At 46.5% G+C, this 17,869-nt stretch overlaps 1 protein-coding gene across 2 annotated transcripts in view; it reads right to left on the reverse strand.

Moving 5' to 3' along the window:
- The window catches only part of TECPR2 (tectonin beta-propeller repeat containing 2), a 616,143-nt gene that overhangs the window by 155,672 nt on the left and 442,602 nt on the right, over positions 1-17,869 (reverse strand). For both annotated transcript variants that reach the window (XM_085626337.1, XM_085626336.1), the window contains exon 17: positions 12,460-12,693. In XM_085626337.1, coding sequence (XP_085482463.1) covers positions 12,460-12,693 — 234 coding nt within the window. The remainder of the gene's footprint in view (positions 1-12,459; positions 12,694-17,869) is intronic.

The following is a 17,869-nucleotide window of genomic DNA, read 5'->3' on the forward strand; positions in this document are numbered from 1 at the left end:
ATTGTGGTAGTATTGTCCATCTGTATCAACACTTTTTGGTTGTATAGCTGCCTCTGGAAGGCCTTCAGGGCCAGCAGTACGGTCTTCAATTCCAGGTAGTTGATGTGTCTGACCGCATCTGCTGGAGTCCACAGACCCCTCACTCTGAGCTTGTTCATGTGCGCTCCCCATCCTATCTGGGATGTGTCTGTGGTAATGGTCACAGTTGGGCTTGGTGGTGTCAAGGGTTTTCCTATAGTTATGTTCTCCCTGTTCGACCATGCCATCTCCTCTTGCACTGCGTGCGTCACAACCACTAGATCCTCCCAACTTCCGTTTGCTTGTGACCATTGTTGTTGCAGCCATTCCTGGAACGGTCTCATGTGAAGCTGTACATTGGGGACTAGGTGAATGCATGACGCCATCATGCCCATGATCTTGCTCGCTGTTCTCACTGTCAGAGCTCGCCCCTTCTGGTAGAGACGCGTCTCCTTCAGCAGGGCTATTGTTCTCCTGTCGCTGGGCATGACCGTTTTGTATAAGGTGTTGATCTGCGCTCCCAGGAAGATCTTCACCTGTTCTGGTTCCATTGATGACTTCCCCTAGTGTATCGAGAACCCCAGGTTTGTTAGTGTTCTTGTCACCCGCTCTGCGTGCTCCTCGCACTTGTCGCGAGTACTTGCTTTGATTAGCCAGTCGTCTAGATAAGGATACACATGAATCCCTTCCCTCCGTAGGTACGCTGCTACTGCTGCAAGGCATTTTGTGAAAACCCTTGGTGTGGACTTTAGACCGAATGCCAGGGTTGTGAATTGGTAATGATCCTGGTTGATGTTGAACCTTAACAGGTTTTTGTGGCGCCTGTTCATCGGGATGTGCAGGTAGGCATCTTTGAGATCCACGGTGGACATGAAGTCTCCGCCTCGTATTTGAGGTAGCACTTCTTGTAGCGATGTCAATTTTTGCGTCTTTATGAATTTGTTTAGGAATCGTAGATCCAGGATGGGTCTTAGTGTTTCTTCCACTTTTGGCACCAGGAAGTAGTTTGAGTACTCCCTTGTTCCTTTCTCTGCATGGCACTGGTTCTATGACCTCCTTTTGGAGTAGTTGTAGCGCCTCTTCTCTGAGTTGAGCAAGCTCTTGACCAGAGCGTTGTCTTCTCTTTGGTTTCCTGTTTGGAGGTCTTTTCTCCAACTCTATGCAGTATCCATACTGTATGACGTTGAGTATCCATTTGTCTGAGGTTATTTTTTGCCATTGTTGAAGGTAAAGTCCCAGTCTTCCGCCTACTGGTGTTGCATGCTCGTAGGCGTTTGGTTTGTGTACCCCCCTTACTGTGCTTACTTTGTGCTTCACTCCCCGGGGTATACTGGGGGTGACCATTTTCTTCCGTGCGAAGTCACTTTGATGAGGGTTGGTCTCCCCCTCTTCTTCTCTGGCCACGTCCGTTTCCCCTACCGCGAAAGGACTGGCCTCGAGGCTGGTACTGCCAGTTTTGTTTCTGCTGTCCCTGCTGGCCGTGATTTTCACCCTGCTGTCCTTGCTGGAATGTCTGGTGTGACGTTCCCGGCTGGTTTCCTCCCCTTCCGTAGGGTCTCCGAGCTGGGGTGCCTTTTCTCATCCCTCTGAATTGCAGGGCCCCCATGGACCTTGCCCTCTCATTTTCTTTCTTCAGTTGGGTGAGTTTTTCATCCACCGGTGCACCGAACAGCGTCTCACCGTTAAAAGGGGTGTTCAGTATGTTGTTCTGGACCTCTTGCTTGAATCCTGAAATTCTGAGCCAGGCCTGCCTCCTTTCAGTGATTCCTATAGCCATCAGTCTGCTCGATGTCTCTGCCCCGTCCAATGCTGTCTTAATGCATGAGTTTGCAATATTCTTCCCTTCCTCCACCAGATGGGAAGCTCTCTGCTGGTATTGCTCAGGGAGATGTTTGATTAGTTCTCCCATCTCGTCCCAGTGCTGGTACTGGTGCCTGTTTATTAGGGCATTGGAGTTCGCCATGCGCCAGTGCATTGCCGCATTTCTCTCAACCTTTCTCCCGGTGAGGTTCATCCTTCTGCTCTCCTTGTCGGGAGGCGGCCCTGAGGTTGCCGGTACATTGGCCCTTTTCCTGGCCGTGGACGCAATGATGGAGTCAGCTGTGACTGATCCTTTGATATATGGCGGGTCCTCTGAGGAGTGCTTGTATTTCTTCTCTGTTCTGGGAGTGATGAATCTGCAAGTTCCCGGGTCCTTGAACGCCTCCTTCCCTTGGTTCATTATGCTTTGGAGCATGGGGAGGAACTGGCTCCTAGTCTGGATGGGGAGCAGTGTTTCGAGTAGAAAATCTGCTTTCGGCTTCTCCTCGTCCAATTTCACGCCAAAAGCTGCTGCAGCGCTCTTGACGACCATGTTGTATGCCCCAATGTCGTCTGGTGGCGAAGGCCTCGAAGGATAGGTCTCCACGGGCTCTTCGACGCCCGATGTCCTGCCATTCCAGCTCATGTGTCTTCGACAGCGCCGAGCCGTAGATCGACTGCTGCTCCTCTTCATCTTCTCCCTCATAGTAGGAGTCTTCTTCCTCTTCTTCAGGATCTCTCGACTGCTCTTCGGCGTCGAACTCTTCCTGTTCCTCGATCTCGACGACATCCGTCGACGGTTTCGTTGGGATTTTGAATTTTTTCATTTTTTCATCGAACTCCTTCTTCCTCTGAAGGATGCTCTCCATCTCCGCCTCGAGCCTTCTCTTTTTCTTCTCCATTTCGGAGGCATGTTCGGCGTCGAGTGCTGGTCTTTTCGACGGAGCTTGCGTCGACGCGGCCTTGTCCTTTGTCACCGAACGCCCCACCTCGTGGGCCTGCTTCGACGAACTCTGTTTCTCGGCGGCCTTCGGCACCTGGGAGTCCTTCTCGAAGGATCCGCTGGGCCTTTCGTCCTTGGATCCACTCGCGGTCGTCGAAATTTTCGGCGCCGGTGTTCCTTACGAGGACTTTGACTCTTTCGAGAGTCACTCTCAGATTTTCGGAGCCCTTTCGGGGGTTTCGTACTCGACGTGTCTCCTACCTTGTCAGGCGTTTTCTTATCGGTCTCTGTGACCGTGAAGACATCAGGTCCCTCGGCGATGTTGTCTTCATCGTCGGTGGAGAGGCCCAGTTCGTACAGTGACGGGGCCTTACCCTTGCCTTCCATGTTGAAGTTGGCTCTCCTCTGCCTTTCTCTCACCCGGAGTGTTTTCGGCGTGAAGACGGAACAGGCGTTGCAGTCCTTGCTCTCGTGGTCGATCGGTAGGCAAAGGTTGCAGACCGGATGTTGGTCCTTCTGCGCGTATTTGTGGTGGCAGTTACGGCAGAATTTAAAGGGTGTCTTGTCCATTGCGCTCAGAGTCTCTGAGTGCGCATTTTCCAATGGGCGTCGAAGATTTCGAGGATCTCCTCCTTCTTCGTCGTCCCGGCTGTATGCTCTTCCTCTCTGTAGTCTTCTATAAATTCTCCTTCGATGAAACTCGTGTATTTTTCTTCTTCCTTCGTTAAAAACTCTGGAGCTTCTCGATGATGATCCAGACCCAACGGCGGAAAAAAGAATCTGAAGATGGCGCCCCAAACGTGGGACTTCCACAGGAAGCACGCTGACGTCGCGAGAGGTACACCAAATGGTGGGACGTCGACGCCCACCTGGGCTACAAAAAAATCCAAAAACAAAACAAAGACTACGAATCCGGACCCAACCACCAGATCGCGGAATAATGCACAGCATAGTGAATCCAGAAAGATTCACGCTGCAAAACTATTGTTTTTAAAAAAAATATATAAAAGCGGGCACTGTGCTCAAACAAAGTACGGCACCCGTATTGTAAAAATGAAAGCGGGCGCTGTGCACATAAAAGTTAAGCGCATGGCACCTGTGAAGTGACTTGTATGTTTTACAATGCAAATACGGTGAGCCGCGCATAAACAAAGGCATGTGGCCGCCATTCTTTGAGTGGAAGTACGGCATGGGCGCTTTAAAACATAAATAGTTTATATTTGGTAACCTGAATACAGTGAGCCGCGCATAAAGAAAGGGGTGTACCTGCCAATGTTAAAGTGAAATCGTAAATTAAACAAAACAAAAAAAACTGTGAGATCAAACAGTGTAGTGGGAGGGGTGGGGGCATGGCAAGTGAACCTGCCAGAAGCTAAGTAAACAGAACAGTGACCTAGGAGATGCGGTCAAGCACTGTTGTGGGAGGGGTGGAGGGCATGGCAAATGAAGCTACCAAAACTGAAATAAACAGAACAATTAAGGATCAGAGGCACGCTAACAAACAGAAAAGAATGCAGACAAAGGTCTATAAATAGCCCTGACGAGTATGATGCACGTAACCGGGGCTGTCCTCATGGGAGGTAACAATAGAAGAAAGGGAGGTACTAAACAGGAAGAAGGAGGGACTACTAACAAAATAAACCAATGAAATGAAGAGAATTCGAAAGACGCTGTATGGGGCTGATAAAATGCATGGGAGGGACATAGGCGGAGATTCATGCCCATATCCTGAATACAACATGTCTTGAAGAGACAGCACACAAGCGCAACCTAGGCGAGACCTAAAAGGTGAAAATCATCTTGTTTGGTGCCGACAGGATGAGTTAAAAGGAAATGGCAGTTCAAATGTTGATTCTTTAGTGAAGTCAAAGCAGCTGAATTACCTGACTGTTGTGCTTTTTACATTTTTAATACATTTTAAGATCCTCTTTTACCTCTCAGACGCTGGATAGTTCCTCAGGTAGAAACTCTTTTTGTGAAAGTGTAGTCTTGAGTTTTACAGGTTCAGTCGGATTATTTTACGTTTCATGATCATTCACCATGTTCAGAAATTATAACCACAAATAATACCAGAAGAACACAATAGCATTTACAACAACAACTGGAACTAATATTGTACGTTTTCTCGAAGTCACAGGCCAACAAGGATACCAAGAAAAAAATACAAGGCATTCTATTAATGGTGGAACCATCTTTGGAATTGCAGAAAGTCAAATTTGTATTCTCTTATTTGGAAATATCGTTACAGCAATGCAAAATCCAGTACAATAGGAAATGATTCTACATGGCACTGACCAGACAAACGACAGATTCAAGAACACCACTGGCATTAAAATGTCTTGTACTCTATCTTGCTCAACATTTATGCGGCCAGACTAGAAAAAGTAGGCTGTTTGGGTCTGGTAAAGGACTCTGCACCACTTCCTATGAAAAGAAAGAATGAAACACTTGCAATAATCCCAAATAATAACCATGACTGATTAGAAGTTCCATATGCCAAACTTCAGACAATATAGGGCAATCAAAATTGTTGTCATTTGAAATTGCCCAGACGTTTTGAGAATCAGGGTGATGTTTGGAATTTACAAGAAGGCAAGAACTGGATGCAATGTTCAGAGAACCATAACCACATCTACAAGAGCTACCATCCTCAGTGACTCCATTGAGAAAAAACGGGTTGCAGCCATTTCAATGCAGCTGTTACTACGCATGCCGTTACGTCGCATGCATTTCAACGCATGTGACGTAACAACGCATACACATTACGACGCGGGCCATTACATCGCATGCGCTTTTAAAACGCATGTGATGTTATGGCACCGGAGCACAGACAACGACACTGGAACCGGGAGCAGAGACGACGATGCTGCGAATGGGTCCGGGACACAGGAAACCGGAGCAGAGATGACCACGAGGAGAGAGAGGTAAGGCCTAGGGTAGTGTCAGGGGGTTGTAGTGTATGCCAGTGTTTTAGGCTTTAGGGCTTATGGTAGTGTCAGGGGTGTAGTGTATGCTAGTGTTTTAGGCTTTAGGGCTTAGGGTAGTGTCAGGGGGTTGTAGTGTATGGTAGTGTTTTAGGGTTTAGGGTCGTGTCAGGGGGTTGTAGTATAGGGTAGTGGTTTAGGCTTTAGGGTTGTGTCAGCGGGTCCGGTACGGTAGTGTTTCATGTAAAGGGGACAGACTGTGCGTAGGAGTAGGGTCGTGTTTGGAGTACTGTTTTAGGGTAATGTACTGTTTTATACTGTAGGGTAGGGCTTTGGAGTGTGTGTTATGTAGAGTAGTGTGTTAGTGTTTGGGGGGCTATTTTATGTTGTAAATACATGCGGGGAAATGGGGTCTGTTGTAAAGGCATTTAGTATGCATTTCAAAGGAAATGCGAACTAATGTTATCCGTTGTAAAAGCATGCGTTGTGACGGTACATGTGAACTAAAACCACATTGTAAAAGCACGCATTGTTTTAATTTGCGATGTATTGTCATACATGCAGAAAAAACCTGGGGCATTTCAGTTACATTGCAAAGAGGGACACCTGTGTATAGATGTGTCTAACAAATGCTAAAAATAATAGCTAAAATCTCAAAATGACAGGAAATTGCATTGACAGTGTGCAACTGTATCCCTGTGTACAAATACACTTTGATCAAATACCGGTGCATACAAAAACAATGTCATTTACAATATTTTCCAAGATGACACCTGAAAAGCAGCAACTAGCACAGCTTTCGAGAAATAACCTGTGGGGTTAAGTGAACTTCAGAAAAACTTCATACTATGACTACGAAGGTGCGTAAATCTCTGAATGTTCCTTCTCATTTTTTTTTCTGAACTAGACCAATCTGGTGTTCTGTTTCGCCAACCTTAACCCTTTGAGTGTGGGTGCTGGCCAACGGACAAAACTAGCATTCCCTCCCCAGTGTGTCTGACAGCCATCGCATTGGGAGGGATTTAAAGGAACCTCTGGTGCATGCATCTGAAGATTCCTTTTTTTTTTCTTCAAAGGGCGGAGGCAAAGCGGACTTGCTTCCGCTTCAGCCCCAGACATCCCTCCTGCCCATCTGCGACATAAGCCGCGAGTCGTGTTGAAGTCACAGATCCCCATCAGAGGCAGAGAAGCCAGCAGGTGAGTGCTTTCTCCGCCATCCGGTGTGGTGTCAGGGGCCGCAATGCCTCCCTGGGTTTCAGGGAGGCAGCAATGCCTTTCTGAAACGGTTTCCTGATTGTGGATCGCAGACGCGCTGTGGTCCACAACCAGGAAACCTACTAGGCCACCAGGAACCTGTGTTTGTGAGGATGAAGGGGTTGGCTCTCGTGGTGAAGAGTCTGAACCCCCCTGGGGGCGCAATATTTGTAATCAAATCCCCCCCCCATCTTGGGGAGTGGCACGATTGCGACTAAGAGGAAGTGAAAAAGAGATTCCTTTATTTAAATAATAAAATTGTTAGGGGTTCGGACCTTCAGACATAAGGGCCGACCCCATTTTGGCCCCCCATTTTTGGGGAAATATGTGCTGATCGCAACTCCCAGGGTAAACTACACATTTCCAAAAAGGAGGAAAGAAATGCAGGTAGGGGGGTTGACCTCTTTTAGCGGCCATATATTTATACATATTTTTAATATGTGTTTTTCTCTGGGTGGCAGATTGCGTCCAAAGGGGAAAACACAAAAACAATATGCAACATTTGCCACATAATCTGCCATCTCCTGCATAATCTGCAGATGGTAAAAAGTAAAAATTTGTTTCCTGCTCAAAGGGATCAAAAGTTACTAAAAAATGTCGACATGTGTGCATGCAGTGGAAGGCCCTGCGCAAAGGTCGACTGGCCATCTTTCAGTTGCCTATTTCTGCATTTGGTTGCTAAACTGGTACTAATGAGGTGAAATCTTTGGCGAGACAGTAGTACCATATTTAAAAATCACAAAATAATGAAGTAACACTATCAAAAAATGTGCTGCATGCGGCATATTTTGCCTTTTCTTGATGCATAATTTAGACAACTCTATTACATAACTTAGTGCTCTCCTGCAGCACAATTCAGCATAATTCTAGTGTCTCGGTGATAGCACGGTGAATTTTCACACGGAGCACACCTACGCACAAAGTTGCAGGGGCTTCTATGTGAATGAGTGCTTCTTGAGATCAAAGGTAGATTTTTGGCTTCAGAGGTATTTGGAGAACCTGCAGCTGCAGTGAAAAAGATGTCCTTTTTTTGTTTATTTACTGTTGCATACATCTCGCAGATGCACACTCCCACCAACTGATTTAGAATCATACTTCTGCTTTCTAAGTAGGACAATGTTTTAGAAGGAAGGTTTTAGCCAGTCAGCAGAGATGGAGGGGATGACTACTGCCCAGGCCCTAACTTAAGTTATGGAGGACAACTCTGAGGCAGGATCAGATATGGAGACAAGACCTGAGGGAGAGGAAAATGGAGCAGAATCTGGAAGTGATTTCTCAATAGGCAGAGTTCCATCCGACAAATTCATCATCCAGAGATTCTGAGGAACATGGTCATGGCACTTGTGATGTTCTTTCGCAAGCACACTCTGTGCATTGTGGCGACAGTTGCAGGCCAGATCAACCCAGAGAGCCGGCATAAGCAGCAGCAAACACTGACTGAGTGCTCTCTTGGCAGCCCCCAAATTTAGGGCAACCCCAAATTCTCCTGTTCACTGGAGACGTTGGGTGTAAAGTCAATACAGCAAATTCTATGCTGAATGACCTAGAAACATTTTTTGGTGGTAAAATCTGCAGATTATGCGGCAGATAATGGATTATGTTACAAATGAGGGAAATCTATAATGATGCAAAACACATTGCGGCTGCACAATCACATAATTCCAGTGGCCCTGTCTTTAGGGAACTTAGGACTGTATTCCCCATCAGGTTTACCTTAGTTTCCATGGTAGATTGGCTCACTCAGTTGGAGGAATGTGGGCCTTTAAAAGCAGTCTCGGAAGTCCCCCATCTTGTATCCACAAACTAGAAGGAGTTGGATTTAGCACAGTGAATGTGCTAAAGGAACATGAGACACGTTTTCCTGAGCCTCATGTGGCTGTCATGGGAGCCGTAATTAAAGGTTCAATAGGCACGCATTCGGTAATGCTCAGAATGTCGACGGAGACGGATACTTGACAGGTAGTGAAAATGTACTTAAACTTTTTTTCATTTGTGAAGGGTGTTGATGCACCAACCGTCAACCTGTCTGGCCATGTGTGTAGTGGTTTGCTAGTGGTGTGTTATATGCAAGTCAGTTGATGGCTGGGTGAGGTATTCCTAGTTTTCTGCCCTAAGTTGCACCCTCAGGGCAGCACTTTCTGCCATTCAAAAATACTACTTTTCAACCATTCCTAGAAATACTTGAAGAATGTATAACTTTCTCCAAAATATTCCAGTACTGGAGTTGGAATACTAGATAAGCCTCTCGGAATATTTGGGGGAAAGTTGCTCTTTCCCTAAATATTCCAGGACCGGTGTCCTGGACACTGGAATTTGACCTTCCAGTGTCCACCATGCCCACTACAGCCCTGGGGGTGCAGTTCAGGGCAAGAAACACGAACAAGCGTTGGGCGAGAGCTGGTTTGATTAGGGATTCCTTCCTATGGCGTATGCATGTGATGGGCCCTTGAATGGGCACTGATGTGTTGGATTGGGCCCATGCCTGGCGGTAAAAAAGCGTGTGGTGCGTGTACGGCGTGTGAATGGCCAGTAAACCGGCAGTTACCTTACCAAGACTTCATCGCTCACCTTCTGTAATCATGGTTTCAATATTTTTATACTGTGATTAGTATCTGTTCTATGAAGCTAGCACTTCGGGAGGTGTCAAAATCAACCTGCATTGGTCGTGTTTTTTGAAAATTTAGTAACAACCCCTCATTTTGTTTTTAAAACTGAACACCCACAGGTGTCCAGGGTGGTATAACTTGCATTGATCCCAATTCTAATCCACAATGCCCTGCAAAACTTGAAGGGTTGCGTAGACAGCTAAGATCACTGATTTATTTATAATTTGTGATTAATATTTCTGAAATCAGTTGTGATCAACAAATTGCAAAACCACCCAGAGTTATCACGTCTCCACTTCAAAATAGAAACATGATTGGAAAGTGCTAAAAAGGAAATCTCTGGCTCTCTTCAGATACCAGAACATTCCAATAGAAATGTGAATGTGAGCTTTTAGGCAAAGCTTGAGGTTTGCTAAAGCTTCTGGTTAAAATTAACTAGTGAGTGTCACGCAAGTCACGCAATCCTGGACACACCCTGTGTCTAGTGTTAAAACATTTACAGGTTGCTAGGTTTGCCTAGGTGCTGGCTGAACTAGGGCCCAAAATTCACAGCTACTGACACTGCAAAAAAAAAAAAAAGAGTCAATTTTCAGCGGAAAAATATGGTGCGTCCATGTTGCATTTTGGGCAATTTCCTGTCACGGGCACTAGGCCTACCCACACAAGTGAGGTAGCATTTTTATTGGGAAACTTGGAGGAATGCTGGGTGATAGGACATTTGTAGCTCCCTCCAGATTCCAGAAGTCTTCCTCACAGCAATGTGAGAAAATGTATGTTCATAGTCAAAGTTTGAGGTTTGCAATAGCTGATGAGAGCCACGCAAGTCACCCCATCCTGGATTCCCCTAGGTGTCTAGTTTTAAAAAATGTGCCGGTGTGCTAAGTTTCCCTACATGCAGACTGAATGTGATGTGTCCAGGTTGGTTTTTAGCCTGTGTCCTGTTGCGGGCACTAGGCTACCCACACAAGTGAAGTACTATTTTTATCGGAAAACACAGTATAGGAGAACATTTGTTATTACCAGTTGGATTCCGCTGAATTTGTGTCTTCCAAATATAAGCCAGTGTGTAAGAAAGAAGACATACTGAAAAATGCCCTCTGAATCACATGCTAGTATGGGTACTCACAAATTCTAAGATGCAGAAATAGTCACTGCTCCTAAACACCATATCTGGTGCCATTTCTGAAAAACATAGGTTGCCTTGATACCCATTTTTCACTCTACATATTTCACCAAATGAATTGGTATATACTCAGTACACAATGAAAAACCACTGTACAGTGCAGCTCAGCTGTTGGCTCTGGGTACCTCGGGTTCTTGGACAATCCACAAACTCTATACATCCATGCAACCAGAAGGGCCTAGCTAAAGTAATGGTATATTGCTTTGTAAATTTGCCATTGTGACAAAACGATATAGGTGAAAATGTCACAAATGGCCGTTTCTTCCTACTCATTTTCAGTCATTCCTTATTTCAACTGTTAGCTTCTTTGGGAAAACCTTGTGGAATCTACACATATGACCCCTTGCTGAATTCAGAATTTTGACTACTTTTCAGAAAGCTATAGCTGTTCTGGATCACCAGTTTTACACAGGTTTCTACGACAAACTGGAAGTAGGTGGAAAGCACAGAAAATAGCGAAAAAGAGCTACCTCTTTGAAATATGCCAAAACTGTGGGGATAAAAAGAAATGGGTTTTTGGATTCAGCTCTGGATGCCCCCAAAAGATGGAAAGATGGTGACTTTAGCACAGCAAAACGTTTGTTGATGCCATTTTTAGGAAAAAAGAAACAGACTTTTTTTATGGAGCATCTTTATCCTATTTTCCCCCCAAAACTCAAAAGTAGTTATATTTTGCCTATTTTCTTGGTCATCTCCAGGGAATACACAAACCCTAGATACCTTTAGAATCTCCAGGGTGTTGGGGGAAAAAGGACAAACCTGGCAAGGACACCTTATGTGTAAAAAAAGGAAATGGAGCGAAGTAATCTAAATAGCCAAGAAAGGGCTCACTCAGCTTTGGGGTGAAAAAGCCTCAGTAGATAAGGGCTTAATAACCAAACTTGTTCCTTTTCTCCATTGCAAGCTACTAAAGCCTGTCTCCCACAACCTACGTAGCCCTCATCCATGCTAGTAGTTCTACCGGCAGTACTTCACCCGTCTTTCCTCTCCTTCATAACCCCGCTAGCCAGTTGTCACAATTTTTGATTTGCATTTCAGGAAATGTATTGCCCAAAGTAAAGCAATAAATTGTTTCTTTGAGCCTTCATACATCTTCCGTAATAAACTACTTTGGTTAGCCTCATGGGTACCAACCTCAAAGCATTAAGACTTGCTTTTGAGGGATGGTTTGGAATCTACATGCTCTTGTAAGACAAGTGATAACTCAGCCATCGTACCTTGGAAAACCTAGCCTTTCTTTGACCTAAAAGCCGCTACACAATCTGCTAAATTTGAGAACCGAGAGAAGAGATTTGCTGATTTAAAGACTTAGACTGGTTATCATGATCAGACCAGATGCTCCAATTGACTGCACCTTTAAGTAAAATAGCGCATATGTAATAAAACATAATGGAATAGAGACCAGCTCAACCAACATAGGGAAAACATGAATCACAGATGATGAAGCGGACCATACGTCAACAGTTCATGTAACAACAATTTTAGACTTTCGTGACCTAAATATAGAACTCTGCATTTCAAAATGTCAATTCGAAAGCCCCACAGGTAGAAATCTTTGCTCTTGGGCAGCAGGTGAAAATTTCTGAAAGCAGAGTTCGAGGACATTGTTTGCATTAGTGTGCACACATTAATGCACATATTCCCCGTATTTTGAGAACTATAGTAATACTTTAGTGCGCAATCACATTTAATTTATGGCTTGCAAAATAATAAAGAGCCTCATAAACTTACCTAGCTGAGATAGGTCCAGTTGTGTCCAGTGCATGCCTATGGGACAACTTTTAGACAGCGTCCGGATAAAAACGCGGCCAAAGGTATCCAACACCCAGACCGCATCCTGGCAGGCGGCAAAATGCACCATTTCAACTTCAGGAGGCAGTTGCACTGTTGACGGACGGAACTGTGAATTTTGATCAGTGACACAAAACAGATCTTTGTTGCTCTGGCAAAGCCACAGGAAGGCTCCTATGGAAAAAGCATTAATTGTGTTCAATCCTTCATACAAGAATAAACATTCTATTCCTTCTATATTAAGGAATATATACAGTAAACACCCATTCCTGTGACAAGGTCAAATTTCAAGTTCATTTGCTTGAATAACGTATTTAAAAACGAAAACAAACATTAATGAAACACAAAGAAATCAGACTCTTAAAAGTCAAATTGTAAAATAACACAATTCCAGACCAATTGCTGCAAGGAAGTCTGTTTGAAATCACAAACACTGGTCCTACTGAAAACTAAAAGAGTTAACAAGAGAGACCCTTGCATCATCGCTATCAGTGTATAGAGTCAATTCAATAATCCAATTAAAAATTCTGTCTCCTGCCTGGTTGGTTTCGGCAAGTTAATGCCACAAACTCACAACCGTCTTCACAACCAGACATTTCAGGTTCTTAACTGCAGGCAAAATGCATCAACAAGACAATGTTTTTGTGGAATTAATAGGACACATACTTACATTTTCCTTTCCCTAAATATAGAGGACATTTCAGTGGTTCAGAAACTGGCAAATTTTCAACAGGTGTCTTCAGTGGTTGCAGCACTGCTATTCAACTACTGTGCCACTTGAAAATCCAACAAAGGGGCAGGGCCAGCCAAGCTCCAAAAAAGTCCCATTTATGCCAAGATGTAGCACGGCTCCATCCTCGGATTCACATATCAGTGCTAGGAGGTTGAGGGGGTGTTGGGAGTGGTGGAGACGAACAAGTTACTTACCTTCGGTAACGCTTTTTCTGGTGGATACAGTATCTGCCTTGGATTCCTCACCTTGTGAATATCCCCTGCGCCAGCATTCCACGGAACTTTTTTCCCCAGCTCTCTACGCCGACGTGGATGACGTCATAATGCATCGGCTCCGCTCGCGACTCCGTATGACATCACCGGAGCCATAAGAGAGCCACGTCGGCGTGATGACGTCAGTTCCACCCATTTTTTCCGTGCCTCCGAGGCGCACAGGTGGACCAACGACAGACTCAAAGTATACACAGTATACAATATACAATCAAGAATACATAGTATACAAAGAAAAGGACAGCTAAATAAAACAAGCATTTCTTACCGATATACAAGAAAGTATAACAACATCTCAAGCAAGACAATTTTTAAGGTATACAAAGGTGGACAACGGGGAGGAGGGTGGGCCAGTGAGGAATCCACAGGTAGATACTGTATCCACCAGAAAAAGTGTTACCATAGGTAAGTAACTTGTTCTTCTGATGGATACATCTGCCAGTGGATTCCTCACCTTGTGAATAGATTCCCACAGCAGTCCCCACTCCCGGAGGAGGGTGTCCACCTTCCTATACCAGAAAGTCTTGCAAGACAGAGCGCGCGAAGTGGCCCTCCCTCCTCATCTCAGAGTCCAAGCAATAATGCTTTGCGAAAGTATGGAGGGAGGCCCAAGTCGCGGCCTTACAAATATCTGCCACAGGAACACCCCGGGCCAGAGCAGATGTAGACGATTTAGCTCTAGTTGAATGAGCCCTAATACCCTCGGGAGGAACCTTACCAGCCAGGGCATAGCAGATCTTGATGGCAAGGATGATCCATCTTGACAGAGTGCGCTTGTGCACCGCTCTTCCTTTGGAATGTCCAACATAACCCACAAAGAGCTGATCGTCCAGACGAAAGTCCTTCGTTCTGTCCAAGTAAAAGCTCACAGCCCTCCTTGGGTCCAGACGAAGTCTTTCCTCCTCTTTGGAGGGATGAGGAGGAGGATAAAAAACAGGGAGAGTAATAGACTGCCCTAAATGAAACTACTTTAGGCAGGAAAGCAGCCCTGGTCCTGAGCACCATCCTTTCAGCATGTAATGTAAGAAAAGGGGGTTTAGAACTAAGAGCTTGAAGCTCACTCACCCTCCTTGCCGAGGTTATGGCTACAAGAAAGACTGTCTTAAAGGACAACAGCCTCAGAGGACAACTATGAAGAGGCTCAAACGGGGACCCCATCAGAAAAGTTGAGACAAGATTAAGGTCCCACTGTGGCATTACAAAAGGAGTGGGAGGAAACATATTTGTAAGGCCCTTGATAAACCTCAGTACAACCGGAGATTTAAAAAGAGACGGTTGATCAGGAAGGCATAGAAAAGTCGATAAGGCCGAAAGATAGCCCTTGACCGTGGCCACAACACAGCCCTGCTGAGCCAGGGAAAGAGCAAACTGAAGCACATCAGAAAGATGGGCTTTTAAAGGGTCAATGGATCTCTCTCCACACCATTTAACAAATTTCGACCACCTGTAGGAGTAAATGGACTTGGTGGAGTGTCGCCTGGCAGATAAAATAACATCCACAACATCAGGCGGGAGAGAGAATGAACTCAGGTTGCCCCGTTCAATCTCCAGGCATGAAGGTGTAAGCTCTGGAGGTGGGGGTGTAGAACCTGCCCCTCCGACTGCGAGAGGAGGTCTGCCCTCAAAGGGAGACGGAGCGGAGGGCACGAGGAGAGGTGGAGAAGATCTGTAAACCACACCCTTCTTTGCCAATCCGCGGCGATCAACATAACTTGGGCCCGGTCTTGGCGAATCTTCCTCAGAACCCGAGGAATCAAGGGTATGGGAGGAAACGCGTAAAGGAGTTGTGAGCCCCAACTCAACTGAAACGCATCCCCCAATGCCCCCCTGCATTGGAAACTGGAGAATGCAGAATGACGGGCAGTGCGCGTTCTCGCGTGTGGCGAACAGGTCCACCCGAGGTGTTCCCCACGTCCGAAAGACGTAACGAAACACCTCCGGATGGAGCCTCCACTCGTGGTCGGCGGAGAACTGCCGACTGAGACTGTCCGCATGCACGTTCAGCACCCCGGCCGATGATTTGCCATCAGACAAATCCGATGGTCCTGAGCCCAGGACCAAAGACGCAGGGCCTCTCTGCAGAGACAATGCGACCCTACTCCTCCCTGCTTGTTGACATACCACATCGCGGTAGTGTTGTCCGTCAGGACTTGAACAGACTGACCGCGAAGGGAAGGGAGGAAGGCCTTGAGCGCCAAACGAATCGCCCGCAATTCCAGAAGGTTGATGTGAAGCAACCTTTCCTCTGGAGACCAAAGACCCTTGATCTCCAGATCCCCCAGATGAGCACCCCACCCTAGGGTGGAGGCATCCGTTATCACTGTGGCCACCGATGGAGTCAGATGAAAGGGTTTTCCTTGAGACAGGTTGCCCTCCACGCTCCACCAAGAAAGATCCGCTGCAGCTTCTCTGGAGATATTGATCGACTCCCTGAGATCTCCGTTGTGCTGATACCACTGCTTGCGGAGGCACCAGTTGAGCGCCCTCATGTGCCAGCGTGCATGGCTGACCAACAGAATGCAGGAAGCGAACAGACAGAGCAGGCGAAGGACCTTCAGAACTGGAACAACCGCTCCATTGTGGAATAAAGGGACCATCTCCTGAATGTCGAGAATTCTTTGAGGAGGAGGAAATGCTCGACACACAGTAGGGTCCAGTACCGCCCCTATAAACAGGTTGCGCTGAGAGGGCACCAGGTGAGATTTGGGCACATTGATCGAAAAACCCAAGTCGAATAACAGCCGAGATGTTACCTGCAGATGACGCTGCACCATCTCTGGGGACTCTGCCTTCAGAAGCCAGTCGTCCAGGTTGGGGAAAACTGGAATCCCTGACCTCCTGAGATGAGCAGCCACTACTGCCATCACCTTTGTGAAGACTCGAGGTGCGGTAGTAAGATCAAATGGGAGGACCGCAAACTGGTAATGTTGCGACCCAACCGTAAAACGGAGATACTTCCTGTGCGACTTCAGGATTGGGACATGGAAGTACGCGACCTGCAAGTTGAGCGACACCATTCAGTCTCCTTGCTGCAACGGTTGAAGAACCTGCGCAAGGGTCAGCATCTTGAATTTCTCCTGCTTCAGGTAAAAGTTCAAGATTCTGAGGTCCAGTATTGGACGCAATCTGCCGTCCTTTTTGGCAATCAGGAAATACCGGGAGTAGCATCCCTGACCCCTTTCCTGCTCCGGAACCACCTCTATCGCCCCTTTTTCAAGCAAAGCCAGAACCTCCTTCTGCAGGAGAAGCAGATGTTCTTCCGAGCACTAACATTGGCAAGGAGGGTAAGGGGGAGGAAACTCCCGAAAGGGATGGCGTACCCAGTCTCCACGAGGTTTAAAACCCAATGGTCGGTTGTAACAGATTTCCAACCCCGCAGAAAGTGGGACACCTGACCCCCCACAGGTCTTACATGATCCAGGATGGGGGATCTAGGGCTGCTTCCCTGAAGCCTCATTGGGAGCAGAGGAGGAGAAAGAAGAAGAGGGGTTGCGTCCAGAACCTCTCCGACCCCTTTGTTTCCCTCTATAGGACCTATAGAGGGGATTCTGCTGTTCCTGCTGCTGAGGCTGTCGGAAGGAGCGAAATGAAGACCTTCCGAAACCCCTAAACTTTTTAAAACCAAATCCTTTAGCAGGAGCTTGCAGACCCAAAGATTTAGCTGTTACCCTGCTGTCCTTAAATCTCTGTAGGGCGGAGTCAGCTTTTTCTCCAAATAATTTTTGTCCATCAAACGGTAAATCCACCAATGTGGCCTGAACATCCGTAGAAAAGCCAGATGAACGGAGCCATGCCTGCCTTCTCGTGGCTATAGACAAGCCCATTATTCTTGCCACTGAATCTGCTGTATCAAGCCCCGATTGAATCACTTGTCTTGCAGCAGCTTGAGTATCTGCGACCACATCCATGAAGGACGCCTTATCACCCTCAGGCAGCTTAGGGGCTAAAGACTTCATCGAGTCCATTAAGGCATGCACATAACGACCCAGCAAGCATGTGGCATTGGTAGATTTAAGTGCCATTCTTCCTGATGAAAAAGTTCTCTTAGCTGCCTGGTCCACCTTTTTGGACTCCCTGTCTGCAGGAGACTGAGGGAACGCTCCCGAAGCATGCTTCGAGCAGGACGCCTGCACAACTAGGCTCTCTGGAGACGGGTGCGTAGAAAGAAAATCTGGATCCCCAGGTGCCACCCTGTATCTTCTTGCCACCTGCCTGGAAACCGCTCGAGAAGAAAGTGGTTTACGCCATACCTCCAAAACAGGCTCCAAAATAGCCTCATTAAAAGGCAGTAAAGGCTCAGAAGTCGAAGTAGGTGAATGCAACACCTCTGTCAGCAGGTTAGATTTAT

The sequence above is a fragment of the Triturus cristatus genome, chromosome 9, assembly GCF_964204655.1.
Source record: "Triturus cristatus chromosome 9, aTriCri1.1, whole genome shotgun sequence".
Classification (NCBI taxonomy): Eukaryota; Metazoa; Chordata; class Amphibia; order Caudata; family Salamandridae; genus Triturus; species Triturus cristatus.